Source organism: Canis lupus, chromosome 34, assembly GCF_011100685.1.
Source record: "Canis lupus familiaris isolate Mischka breed German Shepherd chromosome 34, alternate assembly UU_Cfam_GSD_1.0, whole genome shotgun sequence".
In the NCBI taxonomy this organism is placed as follows: domain Eukaryota; kingdom Metazoa; phylum Chordata; class Mammalia; order Carnivora; family Canidae; genus Canis; species Canis lupus.
This window is the reverse complement of record NC_049255.1, coordinates 16,378,499-16,401,221: the sequence shown is the minus strand read 5'-3', so window position 1 is coordinate 16,401,221 and position 22,723 is coordinate 16,378,499. Positions and strand designations below refer to the sequence as shown.

Sequence of the window (22,723 nt, the reverse complement as noted above, 5' to 3'; positions counted from 1 at the left end):
GCTACAGGGAATAAAGAAGAAAAGGAAGATTCCATAAGGCTTTGGGAACCAGGTAGAAGAGATTAGATTTGATGCTCAATACAGTAAGAAGCCTTTGAGGTCTGGAGCAAAAGAATATCTACAACCAAAAAAATCACTTCCAAGGTTTGAAAACATACCAAGATTGAATCACACCCTATCTTAGGCTAAGCACTGTGCAGGAATCGGGTAAAAAGCAGATGAGAACATACTTTCGACAAATATACTGAAGCAGCACTCAGAAGCACACCTAAGAACGTTCCTGACATTAATAGACTAGAGCTTAATTTGAATCTACTTTCCGACACTTAATGATATCAAATAAAAGGAAAATATGACCCTTTCAAATGGTGTCTTATGGCACCATGACTACAGGTTTTCATCTCTTTCCTGAACAGTCTAGTAGAAGAGAATTCCCCCAACTTAGACATTCCAACATAACTCCTTTAACAAACAAAAGAAGAAAAAAAAAAAAGAAGCATTTTAGGTGATTCCATGGCAGAGGACACAATAATCCTCTATCCTAGGCACAACAAGTCTGAACAGCAACAGGATTAAGATTGTGTACTACAGACCTCCCTGACATTAAACAGAACAAGTTGGTGATATAAACAAACGGTGTCCACACAGGAGTTTAGAAAGTTTGTGAAAATACACACCTGCTGACAATTTGCAAGTTGTTTATTGGAAATCACAGATTTATTTTTAAAAACTCACTAATTATTTTGCCATACAAGAGCAAAATTCAAATAATATAAATATTTAACATACTGGTATAAAATTAATAATATGGAAAAAAGATGCAAATCAACCAAGAGGTAAAAAGGTTTTAGCAATAATACTGTGTACAACCGTCATATACTCAAGTGACCATCCAGGCTGATAGTTATTTTCCCTTTGTTGACGATTTTTGAGACAGCCCTGCATTAGAGCACCAAAAAGTTTTTTCCTTCTTTTTTTAAAAGGCTGGAATCCTTTTATTTACAAATAGTCTTCTCAGTACTTTAAATCTACTGAAGGAAGCATCTAGCAATTTCCTTCTTATTAAAAAAGGAAGTGCCTTCATATTTCCTTTAAATTTAAATCTGTTCCATTCTATTCGAAGCAAAAATGAAAAGATGAACACAGTTGAGGAGAGCTCTTGCAAATAAATAATTGCTTCACAAAAGTATTGCTGTAAACAAGATAATTTCAATGGCCAGAGAGACACTTATGTTTTCAACCAATGGAAAATTTAAACAGTTACAGGTATAGATACACAGGGTGTATGGCCAAAAGGCAAATGGTTATTAAAGAATCAAACTAATAAAAATTAATTATAAACCAGCTTTGTCAAAATGTGATTTGGTTACCTATAGTTTTTAAAATTGGTCAGAAAATTTAAACTGTAATGATCTAAAAACGCTGACCTACTCTGAAAGTAACTACAAACCTAGAATGGTTGACACTGTGGTTTCGACATTAGTTAAAAATTCTAAATTATCTGAGCAATTAATGTAAACAAGCCTCAGTTTTCAAAATAGGAAAAAAATTAACGAAAAATTTCTGTAAACATTAAAAAGCTATCTGCAAAAAATTACAGTATTTATCATCATCCAGTTGTGTTTACCAAGAATTCTTTTAGTTTTTTTTTCTTTTGCATATTTCAGACATTTAATGAAATGAGACATCTTAGTTTTCCCTAACAGGCACCTCTGCAGAGAGGGGTTTTATAATCAGTTCAACTGCTTTTGCTGAAGTCACCATTTTGGACTTGATATAATCCCTGCGACAATGGACATCACCTAGTTCTTTCTGTAGTGAGGGGAGGTTGTTGCATCATGGCCACATTTTTATCCTGCTCTGTAAGAACAATGCAACTTCCTCTTTTAGAGAGCTCAGCCACATCTCTTTGAATATATGAAGTTTCACAAGTATTTAAAACCTTATCCTGGTGACTTTTCTATCACTTCATTCTGCTTTCAAATGTGAAATATTTCAGAGTTGATGACACCTCCAATAGTCATTTTGATGAAAGAACTGATTTTTAAAAGATAAAATAGCTTTGATTTGATGCTGAACACTCAGTTTTAAAATCTGAACTTGGAACAAAGTACTGTGGTTAATGAGACCTTGTTGAGAAGGGGTAGGCTAATTTTAGTCATCATTACAATAATTTATAAACTAAGAATTCTGTTTTATAAATTACAGAAAGGGAGGCTTCTAATGTTCTATTTTTCTTTTTGAAGTTGTCTTCATTATTATATCCCTTTGTGCAAATTACATTCAAATAACTACCTTAAAAACAGACCAATATTGAATATTTAAAAACCAACTGAAAATTCATTAAAATTGGCTTATTTGAATTAACAATGATTTCTCCCTAGAGAAAGACCCTGTGAGTAACAAACTGCCCATATTTTGTGTCACTTCTAATAATCAAGAAAACCCACATGAAGTACCAGTTAGGGAAGAGCAAATGATAGCTCAAATTTCACATTAAACTTTGAAAAAAAAAAGCTATATTTTAAATGACAACACTATCTAGGTAAATTAGCTACATGGATGGGACAATAAGTGATTTGGTTATTTATAAAGAAATCGTGTACATTTTCCCAAATCTTCTCTGAAGAACAGGAACTTTCTTTTACCAGGTTCAAGTACGTTCTCCTATGCCAATCTTCCCCTGGCCTCCATTTCCCCCGTCAAGTGCTCTCTAATAAAAACTAATTTGTAAACCTGGTCCAACAATATATTCATTTCTTTGAAATGTTGTACTATACATTCACTTGGTATTTTCTAAAAGCAGTTACCCTAACACCAAAGCACCTTAATAACTTCTCTATGCCTCCAGTATACACATGGCATTAAGTGAGAACTTGAATTTCCCTTTAGCTTTGTTTTCATAAATCTTTTCTAAATATAAATTCCTTGAAATGAATCTAGGCAATGAAGTAGGTAAGTTACACTGAATAGCTTCTAGAATCAAAGAAACATTCTGATAGACTGAGTTTTCAAAACATTTCTTTGTTTTTTTTATAATCATTTTACTTAAGGTATCGACAAATATCTAAAGTTTTTTTCATCCAGTTTGGCTCAGTGACAGTGAAAACATAGAACATTCAAGTACCGTTAGGCAAAGGCGGCCCTACAAGGATATGTGTCCACATAGGTCAATTTGCAAAGGAGAACTATCTTAATTATCCTGCAGTATATTTGACCAAAAAACCCTCTTGAAACTGTTTTTACTTTCGGGTCTGTGGCATCCCTCCAGAGGTCCTGAAGATCTTGAACATGTCCATGAGATGTCATCATTTTATTATAGATGCAGGGATGATAAGGAGTTTTACCTTCCCCAGAGAAAAACACATGGTGTTGTGGTACTATCCCCATTTTATTGGCACACAGGCCCATGAACACATCATCTATGTAAAGACTTGAGTTAAGTGTCTGTGATGCCTCGTGGACTTTAGCGGCTACGTCACCGGAGATCACATAGGCGGCTCCAGCAGTATAGTCAGGGTAAGCCGGCCACTGATACATTTCATAGGGGACATAGTATTTGCTGCGTTTGTCTCTTACAGGAGGAGCACCACGATGAACCCGACCAATCCAAAAGTCCTGAACACCCATTTTTTCTAAACTTTGAAGGTATTCAATAAGATTTGGCATATGAATAAAGATGTCATCATCAGCAGTCATAAGAAATTTGGCATGTGGACAAAAGCTGTTTGCCCATCTGAACTGCAGAAGTAATTTAAGAGTAAGATTATAGAAAGAATCAGCAAAGTCTTGCTGAATTAGATCATTGTACATTTGATCTTCCCAAACCAGTTTTCTTTGCAGTTCCCCCCTTGTCAATGGGTTAGTAGGTGTTCCTAGAGCAAACAGAGTTTTGATGTTGGCATTAAGTTGAGACTGAACATACTTCTCATTGCCCCATGTTTTTCTAATCGCATGACGTCGATTGTAGTTTTCAGGAGCAGTTTTTACAAACAGTAAAAGGAGGATGTCTTGTGCCTGACACTTCTCCTCATGGTTAATCAAGTACTGGTAGCGAGTAGCTCCATCTGCACTATGCTTAAGAGACAGGCTGTCATTTACAAAGTCATAGCTGTTTATGAGGTATCTGTAGGAGTAGGACTTCATATGGCTCACAATGTGATTATCGATTGGGTCCCAAAAAAACATGAGGCTTAGTACAAAACAAGTGGCAAAGAGCTGAACAAACTGCCATTTTTTTACTCTTCTGCCACTAACAAACATTCTGACATCCATTCAGGTCTGTTTTTATTTAGGATTGGTTTTGAATGGGCGCTTGCTTCTTCGAGACCACAGAACTGTGTATCTTGCAGAACAGATGTCCATCTTAACAATACATGTTAGTCATTAAAAAAGTAGGAGCTTCTTGTTTCACAAAATATTTTCTTTTAACACCATCTTTTTCTGAGATTGCAAGAAAGAGTGGAACACACTGTAGAATGAGGATGCCAGCACATCACAATTTGCCCACACTGGCATCCTTCGTTAACTTAGGTGATTGGCCTCAGGCAGCTATTCCATGTACTTCTTTTTGTGAGAGTGCAGTGCCATCTGGTAGGGTCAGGAAGAGAAAAGATGACAGGTGAATGGGTTAGAGTTAACAAAAAGAAAGAAACTACGTTTCATTCCTTAAAAATGAAATGTAACTTGCCTGATGTGGACAGAAGGTGATGGACAGAAGTCTGTGAAAGAAGCTAGTATATAGCAGAGGCATATAGATATTTATTTTTTGGTGGGGGAGGGGGAAGTATAGGGAAAGGGAAAGAACCACTCTCTACCATCCTCCCATTCAAAATATAGAGACCCTTTTCTCTTCTCAACCTTACAAAATAAAAAGCCTCCTAAAATAAAATGGCTATCAGCCTATATACTTACAGTTCAAAATCTCACATGGGTTTGTCCATGAATATATTGATTTGCAGTAGCTTGCGAGGTCACTTTGTTTTATTGCAGTTTCCAAACACTCCCTTTTTTACAAGTTGAAGGTTTGTGGCAAGCAAGGGTTGCCATTTTTTCCAACAGCATTTGCTCTCCTCATGTCCCATTTCGGTAATTCTCATATTTCAAACTTTTTCATTAATATATTTATTTTGTTTTTTTTTTAAAGATTTTATTTATTTATTCATGAGAGACACAGAGAAAGAGGCAGAGACATAGGCAGAAGGAGAAGCAGGCTCCCTGTGGGGATCCCAATGTGGGATTCCATCCCAGAACTCTGGGATCACGCCCTGAGCCAAAGGCAAATGCTCAACAGCTGAGCCACCCAGGTGTCCCTCATTAATATATTTGTAATGGTGATCTGTGACCAGGTGATTGTGACTTGTTGAAAGCTGGAGTGATGGTTAGCATTTTTTAGCAATAAATTATTTTTAAATTAAGGTATGTACATTTTTTTAGACATAATGCCATTGCACACTTGTTAGATTACAGTATAGTGTAAATGTAACTTTTATATGCACTGGGGAATCAAGAAATTCATTTGACTCCCTTTACCATATTTATGATATTATGATTTTATGACCACCTTATTGTGGTGGTCTAGAACTGAACCAAACCAAACAGCATCTGAAGGTATGCCAGTATGTATAGTCCAAGGCAAAATAGATGAATGATGAAAAGCAAGTTCATGATAGTTAAAATTCACTGAAGCTTGTCCTAGACAAGACAGGAATAAGAGTAAGATTTTGTTTGAAAAAAAAAAAATGAAGGTTTTTTTTTTTTTTAAGATTTTATTTATTCATGAGAGACACAGAGAGAGGCAGAGACACAGAGAGAGAGAGAGAGACAGGCTCCCCATGGGGAGCCTGATGTAGGACTCAATCCCAGGACCCTAGGATCATACCCTGAGCCAAAGGCAGATGCTCAACCACTGAGCTGCCCAGGTACCCCGAAAATAATCAAGGAGTCAAGATACATTTTCAAAGGCGTAGCCCAAACTCTAACCAAAATGACTTTGTGAGCCCCAAATTATACAGTCATCTTTTTTCTGTTCTTTTTCATTTGGAAACTCAACAGGCACCTCCAATTTAGCGTGTTCAAACCAGAAAGTCAGGCAATTTATTCAAAATTGCTGGCTCTTCTACTGCACTGTATCATGCATCTAACCCAGAAATCTGAAAAACTGGAATCACATTATTTAACTCAAGTCTTTATGCAAGTTAAATGGGAATATACATAGATATGTAAATAGGAGGAAGTAAATAGATAATTACCTTGCATACAGGGACACTCAAATGCCATTTCTAACCCCTTCAACTGTCTTCTTCCCTAAAAGTTGCTGTTTCCATTTTTCCTTTCTTTGTGCCTGACTGCACTTCATACATCTATGCGAGAAATCTCAAAGTCCTCCTTTTCCTCCATTCCATAACCAGTTATTTAATCCTATGAACTGCTTCTTCTAAATCTCTCTTTGCCTCTTCGTGTTTTTTTTTTTTTAAGATTTTTATTTATTTATGAGAAACACAGAGCACGGCAGAGACATACACAGAAGGAGAAGCAGGCTCCATGCAAGGAGCCCGATGCGGGACTTGATCTTGGTACTCCAGGATCACACCCTGGACCAAATCGCCTCTTCATGTTATCATCACTTCTCAATCAGAGCAGTGCAGCAGCCAAAATGACCCCTGACCAACCCATCCTCTACCCTAGAGTGACCTTTCTAAAACTCAGATCTAACGAGACTAACTGAGCTCCTTAACCCCCTTCAGATGCTCTCTACTGTTTGTCAGTACCAAAGTACTGGCTGAAAGCTCAGCCCTGCTTACTGCTTCACACACGGCAGCCTTTATGCCACCAGTCCTGTGGCCTGGCGAGCCCTGCTCCCCTTGCTAATAATCCCTGGGTGGCTCAGTGGTTTAGTGCCTGCCTTTGGCCCAGGGCGTGATCTTGGAGTCCCGGGATCAAGTCCCACAGCAGGCTCCCTGCATGGAGCCTACTTCTCCCTCTGCCTGTGTCTCTGCTTCTCTCTTTCTCTCTCTATCTCTTATGAATAAATAAATAAAATCTTAAAAAAAAAAAAAAGAAGAAGAAGAAGAAGAAGTATACTAATTCTAAGTTCTACAGGCATCCTTCTCTGGGAAGTCAGAATTGAGGCCACTACCACCAAAGATTTTTCTTATCTGTATTACCACAGTACCTTCTTGCACCCATCTTCCTGGACTGACTTTTTATTTAATTAAATTGCCTCCCCCAGTTACACTGTGAACTCCATGATGTCATAGATACCCTAACCTTGGCTTCCGGATCAGTGCCTGACACCTGGTAGGCATTCTCTGAATGTTGGTGCCAAGAACCATGGTGGGAATGGAGCCACTTTCACTCAAACAGCTGGTCACTTGGGAAGACCTGCGGTCAGGAGGCCCAGTCAGTCACATGTCCTCTCCTTTCTCCTGTGACTAGGAGACAGCTAGCTATTCCCTTCCTCGAGAACTCTGTCCCCAGTGCTTATCCAAAGCATGATATATCCTTTTGCCTGGAGAAGTAGTATCTCCCCTCAGGGTTAACATGTCAGTCTCCTGAACTTTCAACAGACTGACAGGGAAAAGACCATGAAAGCTCTACCCAGTCCAGGCTGGCTGGGTAGCTGAGCTCACATCACAAGTCCCCAGGAAAAGGCTCTGCTTTTGTGTCTCAAGATCTCAACCACAAGTCCCCACCCTTTGGCCCTGCTATGTCACTGAGAGCACCCAGCTCTATTGACCTAACCTTGGCTGTGGGGCGTCCTTGCCCAACCTCTGGCCTTTTACATATAGCTATATTACCTATCTCCCAAAGTTTCTCCGTGTTAGGGTGATAACAGGCATGCAAAAGTCTGTTGGGGTGATAACCAGGCATGCAAAAGTCCAAGGATTACGGGAGAGCCAACCCTTGCTGAGACTTTGTCCAGAGATAATCATCTTATCCCCTAAGACATCAATTTTAAAACTTGCTAGTGCCTCTCAGAAAGTTACAACCAGTATCTAGAAAAGAAAAAGAAAGAACAAAATAGAGAATGGGGATCCCTGGATAGCTTAGCGGGATCACCTGCTTTCGGCCCAGGGCATGATCCTGGAGTCCCGGGATCGAGTCCCACATCGGCCTCCTTGCATGGAGCCTGCTTCTCCCTCTGCCCGTGTCTCTGCCTGTCTCTCTCTCTCTCTCTCTCTCTGTGTGTGTCTCTCATGAATAAATGAATAAAATATTTTTAAAAAATAGAGAATGGCATAGGGCACTGAAAGTAGTGAAGTGTCATTTTATGAAAATTTTGGTTTTACATATATGTGCCTTTCAGGTTGTAATGTAAAATGCATTTTGTGTGTGTGTACTTTATCATCAAAAAAGCAAGAAATACTACTTTAAGGGATAGATCAGTATCAGTAATTTCCCCTCTTGGTTTGGCTGGTCATGGTGGACCGAATGCTCTAGAGGAAAATGGAAAAGACAGTGGAAAATACCAGTTTCTGTTGGTCGCATCTGCCTAAACTTGGCAGAATCACTTTCATGGCGGGGGAAATAGGTACTTCCTCTCAGTCTTAACAGTATTCACTTAGATAAGGGTCCACCTGTGAAGGTGGGTATCCCCTTCTGCCTGTAGAACTGGAGGCTTAATGTAAAGCAACAGAGAATTCTTAAGGGCAGATTTATAAGACCCTGTGTTTAAGAATTCTAAGAAAATTAGCAATTGAAACTAATCTGCAGGTTCTATTCCAACAGACCCTGGAAAAGAAACAGAGGAGAGTAACCTTTGGAACCACAGGCAAAACTAGCTTCCCGTTTCTGAGCAGCTGCACTCATCATGTTGCAATGACAGCTCGCTTTGCACCTATTCCCAGTTGTTTACAAGTCTGAGCTTCTTGCTAGACAATTAGCCCACAGGCCTAACTCCTCTAGAACCCACATGCACACTTGACTCAGAGGCCCTCCTATCTCTCTAATGAATAGGGCCTCTTATTCATCTGGCTGCAGAGTTCTGCTGCTAACATGCATTTTAGCAGCCAGCCCATAACATGCATTTATCCCTCTGCTCCTCACCCCTGCCACATATGTAGTTACCTTATTTTCCTGTGTCTCTTCACCTGTTCCCCATTGACCTCAAAGAGTCAAAACAGTTTCTGAAAAATGACAAAGAACCTGTCATAAAGCCAACAACCCACACCACTTATTTAGGTTAGAACAGCAGTGAAATTCTAAAACAAGACTTCTCCAATCTCAGCAGCTTGAACTGTTTAGCTATCATTTATACCAATCATAACCAAATTCCACTGATAGGACTGATCTGATGAGGGGAAGATCAGGAAAGGTGAACTACTCTTTCGCAGTGCCCAGTTCTCTTTTAAGAACACCTGAGCTCCTCCAAATTGAACATAGTCACTCGACAGCCTCGCCCAACCAAAAGCAAAATGCACCTCCATGGTCTAAACTCATTAATTACAACCAAGCGGTGTTGCCCCAGCCCCGGCTTTGCTGATGGGATACCACACACGAGCAATGGACACCCACTCTCCTGGTTCCCAGAGTCTGAGGGCTCGCCTGAAGCACACCTTCTAGCTTCCATATACAAAGTGCAGGGGAGGGGACTGCAGAGAAACCACACAGGCTTGCCTGACCTGGAGAAAAGAGAACGCTGGGCCTGACAAGAAACAAAGGACCCAGATAATGCCTGTGAGCTCAGTAGCCATCCCCACCAGAACGCTGTGCCTGCAGCTTCCTTTGTGCGCCCAGAGCTGTGTTCAGGGACCAGGCCACAGGCGGCAAGCTCCAGGGCTACCCCCAGTTTGGGGCCAGGATCATTGTGTAACCTTGGGGCAACCCTCACTGTACTCCGATTTGGTGACTTCATCTGCAAATTGGGGGTGAATGTCAATGGATTGTAACTAAGGGATATAAAAATTACAGATGACTTCAGGGCCTGCTGGTAAGAGGAAATAGCAGAGACCATGGGAGGGAACAGGACAGAGAGCGGCTCAGAGGTGAATACAGACAGTCCCTGACTTATGTTTGTTTGTTTTAATTTTATGATGGTGTGAAAGCAGAATGCACTCAGTAGAAACCATACTTCAAATTTTGAGTTTTGTTCTTTTCCCAGGCTAGTGCTAGGCCATAGGATACTCTCTGGAGATGCTTACAGCAGAGCTGAGCTGCAGCTTCAGGTCAGGGAGGCAGTCATGAGCGTAAACAACCGATACACTTAGAACCATTCTCTTTCTCACTTTCGGTACAGTATTCAATTACATGAACTATTCAACATTTTAGTATGTGATACACCTGGTGTTAGATCCCTTTGCCCACCTGGAGGTGTGTTCTGAGCACATTTAAGATAGGCTACGCCAAGCTATGATGCTTGGTAGGTTAGATGTATTAAATGCATTTTTGACTTCTAACATCTTCAGTTGATAGTGGGTTTACTGGGATGTAACCCCATCCTGCATTGAGCAAGACCCGTATGCAAATATTTGGATATAACTTGGGTTTGCATCTATTTGGATTGAAAAGAAGTAGCAGATATTCTTAGTATTCTCTTTCCTAATAGAGAGGAGTAATCAGGAGACCAAAGAATAGAAGTAGAATAGGAACATCGGAAAAGAAGGTGGCTGACCCTACCCTAATGCTTTTCAGTCTGGGAGCTGTGCCCCACAGTTATTCAAGAATATTTCTTTCTTTCCTTTTTTTTTTCTTAAATATTTTATTTATTTATTCATGAGAGACAGAGAGAGAGAGAGGCAGAGACAATAGGCAGAGGGAGAACCAGGCTCCCTGCAGAGAGCCCAATGTGGATCTTGATCCCTGGACTCTGGGATCACGCCCGAGCCAAAGGCAGACACTCAACTGCTGAGCCACCCAGGTGTCCCAAGAATATTTCTTCTTGTAGTTCTCTAAAGAGAACTCTTTAAACTCTTCTGGAAAAACTAGGGACTATAAGTTACCCTAAGTGACCCTGATTTTTTTTCTACTTAGCTCTTGCTGGTAACCCATTTCTTTGTTGGGTCTACTTTAGTGATCCTACAATATTATACAAAACCTATAAAAATTTTGAAGTTTTAATCAAGATAGTAAGGGCTGCACTTTGAGTCAAACAACTTCTGTGTTCAATGTTTCAACAAATCCTACAAGTGTATGCTTCCTGTGGAATCGTCATGCTAAGCGTGGTGGGAGTCACGCAGTAGCATTTTATAGTCTCCTCTCTGCAAGCATCTGCAGTCTAGTTGAGACACGACTCATGATGCCACTTGAAAACTCAGTTCCCATGGACAGTGATCAGCAGATTACAGTAAAGTGCAGATAGCATCACAGCACTAATTTAGACAATACCAACTCCAGGTAAAAAAGGGGAGTCCCTCATAGCAGAGATCAACAACAGGTGGATAGGAGGGCCTGAGGATAAACAGGATTTAGGGGGTTGCAGGAAAAGAAGCAATCTGTTTTAGGCGAAAAGGAAAAAAAATAACAACATGGCAAATATTTGTGATCCAGGCATGTAATTGAAAGCAGGGAGATTGGGGGCTGCTCATAGAGAACCCTGAAAACCAGGCAGAGGAGTCCGTGTGTGTGTGGGCCGAGGGCACCAAGAAGTCACAGAAGCTTCGGGCTTTGTTTCTAATGACACCTGCCTTGAACATATGGACCACGCTGTATGTGACAGAGATTAGTCTGGCAGTGGCATACAGAATGGATGCAGAAGGCCAGGAGAGCAGGCCCCTGGGTCCATCGGGGCCACGCCCCGAAGCAGAAGGAGTGAGGAGGGCCTAGTCTAGGGTGGTGGGAGCGAGGAGGGAAGTCAGGGGAAGGAAGACCCTCCAGGGAAAAAGAAACCCAGCACTGTCTGGTGAGTGGCCTGGGAGGGAGGGAAGGAGGAGGGGGGAACCTAGTTTCCAGCATTGCCCACAACTGAGGGGACATGGGTTTCCTGAGTTAGGAGTGAGGAGGGAGCATGTCTGGGTTTGGGCTCCTGTTGAGCGGGAGGTGCTGAAGAGACAGCAGGTGGAGCAGTCCTGGGCTCCTCTGAGTCTGGAGGCAGCAGCACTGCAGATGCCGGGGAGCACTCTGAGCAGAAGGCAGGTGGCTGCTGTGAGACCCGGAGGGGGGTGGGCCCTCCAGGACCAGAGAGGAGCAGAGAGGCCCCGAGGCAAGTAAACTCAGGGGAAGGAGGAGCGGGAGGAGGCAAAGATAAAGGAAGCATCTTATTTTACTTTATGCATGTATGTATGCACGCATGCGCATATTTATGTGGCATCTCAATTTATTTGCCCAGGTTTGAATTCAAGGACAAGTAATATCTTTTGACAAATGAAAGAATAGAAATTCTGAAACTTCAGATGGTTATTTCTTCTAAAAAGGAACTATTTTAAAGGACTAGGTGATAGAAAGTTGAGATGGGGTAAGAAACAGGTAGAGGGTGATAGAGGGCAGGACAGACCAGGCCCGTGGCACTCTGAGCTGGAAGAGAGCCAGGGGGCAAATAGTGGGTGCTGGACTGGGAGCCAGGAGGGGAGACATGGGGGTAGGTGGAGCAGAGGGGCATTTTCCAGGAGGAGCAACACTGAATCTGAGACCTGAAGGCTGAGGAATGTGAACAAGAGAAAGCCAGAGGGTTTGAATTCAAAACATATCTATTTTTGTTCCAACTGTATATTTTTTGATCATGGTTTCTGACCATTGTCTAACACTAACATCTAATCTTAGAGAAACTATATTTCCAAATCTTACTTAGTAGACATGCAACACTCAGAAGTCTAGGGAGCCCTTATGTTAGGACATGGAGACCATTTTGTTCACATAACCTGGCACCCACTTAAGACAGCTAATCAGCAAGAATGTCATTTACGAGGCTTCACCTACAACTGCATTTCCTCTGAAATTTCAAATTCCAGTCTGCTCACTCTCCAGTCCATTTGCTCTTCAAACACAGCCTCTAAATATTCACTGGGAATCCTCTGCCCACCCCCTTCCTGCTCCCTACCACTCCCACCCCACCCAGCAATATCCCGACCTTCCTCCTTCCACCTCCCTGTGTCAGGCCCAGAATCATCTGGCACCTTTGCCCTCCTCTCCCTGGTCCCTGCCCTTCCCCCACAACAACCCCAGACCTCAGGTGCCTGCAGCCTTCTCTACTACTACAACACCTGCCAGGCTGCAGGAGAAGTGTAACCCACTGGGCAGATGGCGTCACTACAAATGGTGGTATCCAGCTGTGGGCAGAGGGCTCAGTGCTGTGTGACTATCCTTCACTTATCCTGGACCTTCTCTCTCTCCTGTTCTCTCATCAGCCAGGCTCAGTCCTCCCCCTCTCCCAGGGTCTGTGTCCCTCACTCTCAGCTGATGGCTTCACCTCCTGCATCACTGAAAAACAAGAAGGTCTCACAGGCACTGTCCCTTCTCATCACAGATGTGTGCCTCCTTCTCACGGATCCGCAGGCTGGCCAACTCTCTCTATACCTTCCATAAAGCACACTGACTGTCAGGGAGAGGCAAGTGAGGCACTCATTTAGGGCACAAAACTTAAAAGTCATAAAAATATAACTATAAACTAAGGATGCTCTTTCAGTAAGTCAGTTTAAAAAAAAAAAAGACTCCTGAGTACTTCAACCTTTTTATATTTAAAGTTGTATTACTTATAGTCCCATATAAGGCCGTTTTTGATTCCTGTCCAAGCATGACTCAAAGGAAAGAAATATAACATTTTCTGTCCATCTTTATGTGATTTTTTGTTCTATATTCCAAGTATTGTTTTCCTGGCTTGTTCTAATCATCTATTCCCTGTTAAAGAGAGCAAGGATGCATCCTCAAGAGCCAAGTTGCCATGTTAAAAGAAATCAGGTTTAGCCCTGAATTTACTGGAAAGGCTATAACTTGATCTTCATACATTTTTCTTAGTTAAATTTGTTATAGTCATTGGTGATAAGTAACACAACTGGGTACTGTTTAGTATTAATTGCCTATTCTGTGTACTCAAAAAGGAAGGAAACAACCCCAAATATGAATTAATTCACATTTAAAGTGTGAAAAATTAAATATACCCTCAATTGGTATTTTATTTTTTAATTCATATTTGTGTGTTTCTATGCAAGGCCTGTAAAATAAAGGAAGAATTCTACCCATTAGCTGTCTTTAGGTGTTTTTGTGGCTGTGACTTAAGCTATGCAAATTGAGCTCAAGCCACTGGCAGGGATTAGAAGCCATTTGGAGTTGTTATTCTTCCACAAACAATACATTTAGAGTTAGTTCTTGATTCAGTGTTAGCCAAGACTTTAAATTCCAACTTTTAACAAGCATAGATGTGGGACAGAGGAAACAACATTAAGTATAAAACCTGTAGCCTGAATCCAGTAACAAGCTCCCCACCTATATAAACTAAATGATGCATTTCTAACCATTGTTAAACATGAGTGTAGATTTCTGTTTGCTGGCTCTGGAAAAAAAAGGAAATACCAAATGAACAAACAAGTAAAGACAGGCCCTAAGTAAAGACAGGCCCTAAGGAAACTGATGGCAAGAGGCTATAGAATATTATTGTATTTCAGAGGCATTATAGTAAAAATCACTACAAATTCCCAATAACAGAATTGGAAACAAACAAAAAAAACCCCAGAAATACAAAATAGGTCTCAGAGTGGTCAAACATTTGCTTTTCTAAGCTTGGTCTTCTATATTCATTCCTGATGCATGGTTGTTTGTGTTGACCGGGCTGCTCGCTCTTTTCTATACAATTCTTGTCAGTGTTGTTCTTGCCTAGTTAAGAAACAAACTTCTCCTTTGGCCCACTCTAGCAACGGTTGCTAACATGGCAGTGTTTACTGTGCTCTGGGCTCCATTCTGACTGCTTTGGGTCTATAGAAACTCTTGAAGCCTCACAGCAACCTCTGAGGGAGAAAGCTGTCCCTGTGTTGCAGAAGAAACTAGAGCTCCCAGACATGGGGTTAACCATGTACCCTCCAAAATTCCAGACCCCATGGAAGTTCAGAAGCAGCTGATGGGTTCCAGGTCCTACCCTGAGCTCCTCACCTTGCCTTCTTCCCTGGCATTGGCCAGCTACTTTTCCTGGAGCTCCCATCAGGATGGGAGGGCAGGGAAGTGCTGGAGCAGGGCCAGGAGAAGCACCCAAGAAGGCTCAGAATCTGCTTTCCTGAAGTTTGGATCATTTACATTTTACTGTCACCTGCATTTTTGTCAGAGCTTATTCTCACTCTCCTTGTAACCACCCTTTCTTTAACCTTCCATCTCAATGTTCCCTCCTTCCTTTTCTTGGTCCCATTAGCATAAATGAGTAGGCATAAGTGATCTTGTGAGTTTATGTCCTTTGGGTACATGAAGTCTTAACTCCACAAAGAAGACTGAGGGAATTTAAGGGCAGAGATTTAAAGTGGCATAGAGAAAATAAATAAATAAAGTGGCATAGAGGGTAAAAGAGAGGTGAGAAAGACAAAAGGAGAGGAGAGTAAAAAGTACAGGACTCAGGATGTTTCAAGCAAGTATTTGATGAATAAGTATTTGATGAAATGAAAGGTCCAACTGAGGTAAAATTATGATACGAAAAACAGTTATTTAAAAATAGGGTGATGGGGTCCCTGGGCAGCTCTGTCAGTTAAACATCTGACTCTTGATTTCGGCTCAGGTCATGATACTCAGGGTCATGAGATCAAGCCTCACACTGGGCTCCTGGCTCAGCACGGAGTCTGCTTGAGATTGTCCCTCTCCTCTGCTTTTCCCCTCCCGACCCCCTGCTCGCCACACATGTGTGCACTCTCTCTCAAAATAAAAATCAATCAAAATCTTAAAAAATAAAAAATAAAAATAGGGTAACACTATGACTTGGTATAAACCTATTATGTGAGCTAGACATACAAGCTTCTTGTCCAATGGCACTTCATATGTCCCATTCTAAATATTATATTTGGAAATAACACCTGATTGCTGGTTTACAGAGTACAAAATATAATGGTATAAAATGTAAGAGGCATATATAACATTCCTGTCTCAGTTGATCAACATTTTTAATAACATTTTATCATTTATTAAACACCTACCTGTTCCAGACATTATGTTGAGCAGCCCTGAAAGTAGGTAATGCCTACATTAATTCAACAAATATTAATTTACCACATATTGTGTAGTAGGCCACAGGCAGGATACAGGGAAGGCTTCAGAGATGTGTCCAGTGTAGAACCCCCTAATGGAGTAAGCAAGTATTCTGGTGCAATCTGGAATCTGGACCTGATCAAAACACATGGGTAGAAAAACCAAGAGTTTTAGAACATGAACAAAAATAGACTTATATTCTGTCGCTTCCATTTACTGGTCACATGAACTTGACTTCCCTCTAAACATAGTCTTTTCTGAGGATCATTTGAGACCATTTATTTGACAAAATAAATGTGGTCCAAATCAGGTATTCAATCTAGGCTCATTTCCTTTCTCTAGAAATTGTTCATATATCTGTACCATGATGGTTTAGTTAGTAGCTATTATTCTATAGGTATTTTTTTCCTTTCAAAATGAGAAGCTCTACTCTAATATTCTTTTCAAAAAATATTCATTAGATGTAAGTTTTTGAAAATACTGATCTGATGGCTAAGGGGCACTTACCAACACATCCCAAATACTATTGAGATTGAGAACAGAAGTATCATTACTAATGGGCTGAACATGCCTTTGCATTATCTTTGATAGGAAAGAACAATATGGTTCCCTCAAGCACTTATAAAAACATTTCTACAAAGATGACACAGCCAAAAAAATATAAAGCCTTGTATATTATGGAGAAGGAAACCTGAGCTGAGTCAGCTTTTTAACTTGCTTTGCCTAGTGCACTATCAAAAAGTTGTAGAAAAAATTATAGGAAAAGGAATAAAGAGATAAAATATAAAATCGTAGGTGGATCTTAAAGTGTGTAACTTGGACCTTTGGGGGCTTATTGCCTATCGACATGATGGAACATTCCTTTCTGTAGAAAACTGGCTTCTAGGGCTAAAGCCTTCACTACAGAATGGAAATAAATCTTAAAATATAAGTGACAGATGAAAGCCAGTCTGAATTTCCAGCATGGAAATGTAAAAAAAAAAATCACTTTTGTTTATTCAGAGTTTACATGTCATCTGATCAGGTTTCTTACCTTTTAGCATGAAGATTCTCATACTTCCTATATATACGCGTACTGTAAGAAAAAAAATATTCTGGATTGCATTGTTCTGGCTAAAGCTTTGCTGGCAAATGGAAGACCTCTTGTAATAATTTGCTGTGCCTTAATTTCTGGGACATAGACAATATATGCAGCTCCTCACTAGATTATTCTAACAATAGAATAAAATAATGGCTCTGGAAATATTCCCAAAAAAGGTATAATATGCTATAAAATGCAAAACTTGCAGCAATTCAATTGAGCATATACAAAATTCCAAAAGGATAGGATACATTGTTACTTTGAGAAGAGACCACTTCCTTCTGAATTTCTTCCAGTTTCTTTCTACCATATCCTATGTTGTTACGTAGATTATAGAGCAGTTGGTCCTCAGAAAGCACTCTACCTTTACAATTTGAAAGTCACCAAGTGCAATGATTCCAGCCAAAGTGACCCATTTTAAAAAATGACCCATTTCAAAACCCATGAGTTATTATTCAAGCTTTGTTCTATATTTAAGAATTAGAAAGTTATTTCACCTTCCTACAATCTCCTTATTTGAATCAATCTTTTATAAAGGGGGAGTTTGATCTCCATTTTAATGAAATATGATGTGTCATTTTTACTTGCTAGAGCCTGCACTTTGTTTTGAAAATTATTCTCTACCTTCTGAGGTTTTTTTTTTTTTTTAAGTATTTTATTTATTTATTCATGAGAGACAGAGAGAGACAGGCAGAGACATAGGCAGAGGGAGAAGCAGGCTCCATGCAGGGACCCTGATGTGGGACTGGATCCCAGGACTCGATCGATCCTGGGACTCCAGGATCACACCCGGAGCCAAAGGCAGACACTCAACCACTGAGCCACCCAGGCGTCCCCTCTACCATCTGAGGTTTTGGGGAGCTTTTTTGTTTGGTTTGCGGGCCAGGCATTTATGTGTAATATCATTTATACCTCCCAATCACCTCTCATTTCTCACATCCTCAGAAACCGCTTCTCTTAGTTTAGCTTGAACTTTCTTTGTCATAACACTCATCCCCGTCAGGTGTCTGGGTGAGCACTAGGGGACCTGAGGTTAATTAGAGGGAATGGGCCTCAGGGTTAGCCTCCCAGAACTCAATAAATACTCATGGAGGGTGCCTGTGGGAGCAGGGAAGGGAGAGAGAGAAGGAGCAGGGGATAGAAGGGTCATGTTAAGTATATAATGTTAAATTAATGTAAACATTTCTGGTATCGAACTTATCTTGCTTTAAAGTAATAATTAAAAAAGAGATGACCAAATAAAGTAGCCCCTCGGCCCCCATGACAAGATATAAAATCTACCATTAAGTTTCTTTTGAGAAAGTTGAAACCTCAGCTGCTAATCACCAATCTCCCTTTCAGAAAGTTTAAGAGGGGATCTTTTCAGTGCTGCTACTGAACACAACTAGCTCTGAGCATCCTTTTCTGGGTCAATTTCAGTTTCTCACATTCCTCTCCCTTCCCCCATAGGGACCAGGCAAAGTTCCCAAAATAAAGGCACAGAGGAACAAATCCAATTCTAATGGATGTACTTTCATCAGAGAATTACCCTAAATATGAGCTACAAGCCACCAGCAGCCACTGTGCGGTTGCAACATCGGTGTGTCCCTTTAACATGACCCATAACCTATGAAAACCAACCCTGGATAAGAAAAAATATAGGCTGTGCAGTTGGAATCGGAAGAAAAGTTGCTACTTTGACCTATATTGTATCTGAGTAAGCAACTGGCTGTCACTTCAGGTTACAGAATACAACTCGGCAGTCAGAAAAGGGTGGCCAAGACCTCCGGGGCACTAACTAGGGGTCCCCTTTCCCAGTTTTCCCCGCCTGCCCTCTTCCTTGTCTCCATTTCCCTAGCCAGTTAACTCGCCCAAAGTTTCCTCAGTCTGGAGGTATTTCCTAATTTCCAGCCGGATGCAGGCTTTCTACCCGAAGTCCTCCCCCCGCAGCCCAGGGGTGGCGGCACTGTTGGGGAGCCCCATCCGGGACCCGGGGGCCGCAGGGCGCGGCGTCCGCCCGCGGGCTCCCGCGCTCCGGCCCGCCGCGGAGACCGCCTCGCCGGAGCTCCCCGGGGAGCGGGAGCCCGCGGGCCCCAGGAAGCCTCACCCCGGCTGGCGCCCCGGGGGCTCGCACGTCCCTGCCGCAGCCGCGCGGCTCTCGGCCCGGGAGGTCCCGGGAGGTCCCGGCGGCCCCGCCGCCCGCGCCCGCGCCCGCGCCCGCCAAGCCAGAGCGAACAAAGGCGCTCCGGAGAGGGAAGGCGCCCTCCCCTTCCCCTTCCCCTTCCCCGCGGCGCGCGCGGGCGGCGGGCGAGCCGGGCCCCTGGCGGCGGGGCCTCCCGAGGTCCGGGCCGGGGCAGCGGGGCGAGGCCCCGGGTCCGCGCCAGCCGTGCGCCCCGGCCGCAGCGCGCGTTCCACTGGAGCGCTGGAGCCACCCGTGCGGGCGCGCGTACCTTCACCTCCTCGCGGCTCCCCTTCCCGGTCTTCCCCTGTCGGCCCTGCCGAGACCTCTCCTCCCGGGCCACGGGAAGCAGAGTTCCAGCCTGCGTTGCCGGAGCCCGCGAGCTGCCCCGGTGAGGAGGCGCGGCGCCGTGGGGCCGCGGTGCCCGGCAGGGGCGGGGCGGAGGCTGGGCGGCCCGGAGCCCTCTCTGCGCACCGCGGGAGCCCGTTTCCCGTCCCCAGTCCCCGGCACAAAGAGCCGAGCGTCCGGGGAGCGGAGATCTGGCCCCTCCGAGCGTGCTAGACCTTCCCGCACTTAGTGATCCGGAAGGGAAGACCACATTTTCCCCCCAGTGAGGGCCCTCGGCCCCAGTTAGGGTGCGGGGGGCTGCAGAGCTGTTGCCTTTTTTTTTTTTTGAATCGTACGAGGGATCGCACATATTAATTCCATATGAAACAACTGGTCTCAGTACTGTTTTCATTAGGAAGTAGACTTGGTTAGACTAATGAGCCATTCGCTCACAACACGCAACAGTTACGCACGGACGGTGCTAACTTCTGAGCTGCAGTTCGCAGATCGTCTGATTTCCCTTTCCAAAGCAAGAGTTCTAAGGGCAGGCGAGTCCTTTTCAGAGATCTCTTGTCACCGCCACTTATGCCCTGAGCTGCTTCTGGGGCCTGTATCACGACGGGAGAAAACTCTCCTTTACATCCAAAGAAGCCTCGCTACAGCGGTTCTTTTTAAAAAATACGATTGGGGAGGGCTCACCCCGCGCCTCCCCGCCTCCCCCCAAGGATTGTACCTTCAAGCCCAGCTCAGATTCAAAGAGAGCTTAAAGCAAAACTCACCAAGTCCAAGGCCAGCTCTTTGAACAACTAAGTCGAAAGTCAGCTTTTTTCCGGGCATCGGAGCGAAAGTCGCGGGCGTGGCGGGGGGGGGTCTCAAGAACAAAACTTGTCCGCTTTAAATATTGAGCAAGGACTGGGTAGCCGGTGCTGAACTCGGCCACCTTCCTGCGCGGGGCGGGCTGGAGCGGGACGGTAGGGGAGGACCCGATCCCGGGCTCCCGGCAGGGTAGGGGTGCGACAGCCGCGAGCCTCCCCAAGGCGATGCCAGGGCACGTTTCCTGCACCTTTTGGTGCTGAGGTGACCTCTGTCTCCACCAGCAACTCGGCGTGTTGGTGACGGTGATGGGCCCCGCCCAATCTGTTCTTGTCGGTGCGTGACAACTCCAGGAAGTGCCCACACCATCGCCTCTTCATTTAATTGAGATCATGTACTCAGATGATGGACTGTGGGCCAAAATCCCCAGGAATGTCCCCTTCCAGTTGTTTGCCCCCTTTCAGAATCCTTTATGCACGGAACCAGGCAAAATCACGAGAATATACATTTCTCATAAGCAAAGTGATTACGAATAAATCCTTTATGGGTTTGTTTCTTGTCCCTCAGATGTTCCAGCCGTCTCCTAATAGAACAAACATTATCATTTAACAGGTGATATTTGGACTGATCTTGTAATTGTACATGTTTCAGAACATGACAGAAAACAAAAAAATTAACCCAAAAACTTCGGTAAAATAAAAGCTCTGGGTTTCTTATTGTAAAAGCAATAAGACAGGCAATGGGTTAAAAGTAGATTACTAAATCAGGGTTTGAAATTGTAAACACAACACTGTATTTGTTATTTCAAACTGGATTTTTAGGACATTTCATAATTGCTTTCTTTAAGCCCTTCACCATATTTTCAACCATGCAATCAATTTTTCATACATTACTGATAGAGAACATGGCTCATCATTGCTAGTAGATCATAGTGCCATATGCATGTCAGACCACATACAGAAGTATTAATATAATGTGATTTGTAAGGGAGTCAGCGACAGCGATCCCTATACATAAGCTAATTCAGTGAGTACAGTGCAAATCACCTCCCTTCTTTATCTATGGGAAATAAAACTCTGATGGTGGTTCCACATACAATCCCTCCCCCCTGCCCCTTTGTTATATGTATATATTCTATTTCTGTGCAAATGTTCAATTACCATTATATTCCTTTCAGTCATTTGGAACCAGGTCCACATACACATGTGTCACCACATGTGTTCCACATGCATGAACTCAGGACTGTACCTGCAAGAAATACAGACTGACTGAAACATTGAAAAACACATATAAAATTCACATATTTACATCATTCTAGTTATAGATAGACACTGCAGACAGATAAATGATTTCATGAGTCAGGAGGTTGGTAAGAGTTCATGAGTCAGGAGGTTGATAAGAGGATTTACAAGCTGTGGTCCAGAGATGGGAGAGGATGTGGAGGGGAGGGGAGACAGAGGCCCAGCAGAGTGAACCAGAAGGGCTGTTCTGGCTCCCCACACCCCCTCCACCACACGGGGAAGATAGCAGCAGCCTAGGAGGCTCTTCGGCCCATCTGGGGAGATTTCTTGCTGCAGATTGGTTCCCTATGCCACCCCACAGGGAGAGGAAGAGGATGTTAGACTTGATGGTATAGAACAAAGTACTCACGTTTCTTTTATTGGGAAGGAATGTATGAAAATTCTGAAATTTGTTGGAAATAAAATGAGATGATAGGTGATGCTGCTTTGAAGAGCATGGAGGACAGTGTCACTGCCATGTCCTCAGTGTCCACAGTAGCTGCTTTTGAACAAAGACCACTACGATTAGATTTATTTTATTTAAAGATTTTATTTATTTATTTATTTATTTATTTATTTATTTATTTATTTATTTATTTATTTGAGAGAGAGGGGTGGGGAGAGAGAGGGAGAAGCAGACTCCCTGCTGAGCAGAGAGCCCGGCATGAGGCTCGATCCCAGGACCCAAGGATCATGACCTGAACCAAAGGCAGCCTCTTAACTGTCTGAGCCACACAGGTGCCCTACAAGTGGATTTATAAATGACTTTAAATCTCTCTCTCTCTCTCTCTCTCTCTCTCTCTCTCTCTCAGAAATGTGCTTCACAGAGCACTAGAGAACTATGGAAAGTACTGGAAAAAGTACTGTACCATCAAGATGGTTAACTTGAAAAATGAGAAGAATTGCAATTTGCATGTTATATTTAGAAGGGACCAGATAGAGCAGAGGGGAAGCTGATGTAGGAGAGAGAACCTG

At 42.8% G+C, this 22,723-nt stretch overlaps 2 protein-coding genes across 15 annotated transcripts in view; one reads left to right on the top strand and one right to left on the bottom strand.

Moving 5' to 3' along the window:
* MCF2L2 (MCF.2 cell line derived transforming sequence-like 2) overlaps positions 1-22,723 on the top strand; it is a 237,951-nt gene that overhangs the window by 147,861 nt on the left and 67,367 nt on the right. The gene's annotated exons all lie outside the window — the stretch shown is intronic.
* On the bottom strand, positions 682-20,775 carry B3GNT5 (UDP-GlcNAc:betaGal beta-1,3-N-acetylglucosaminyltransferase 5). 11 transcript variants are annotated; one of them, XM_038583494.1, is made up of 4 exons: positions 20,435-20,775; positions 17,123-17,164; positions 16,038-16,224; positions 682-4,590 (listed from the first exon to the last, which is right to left on the bottom strand). In XM_038583494.1, the coding sequence occupies exon 4, from the start codon at positions 4,273-4,275 to the stop codon at positions 3,130-3,132; it is 1,146 nt and encodes a 381-aa protein (XP_038439422.1). In that variant the 5' UTR covers positions 4,276-4,590; positions 16,038-16,224; positions 17,123-17,164; positions 20,435-20,775; the 3' UTR covers positions 682-3,129. The 11 variants fall into 11 exon arrangements, with proteins under 11 accessions (XP_038439422.1, XP_038439425.1, XP_038439428.1 ...); XM_038583497.1 differs by lacking the exon at positions 17,123-17,164 and adding an exon at positions 9,070-9,128; XM_038583500.1 differs by lacking the exon at positions 17,123-17,164 and adding an exon at positions 9,070-9,128 and having other exon boundaries at positions 16,111-16,224.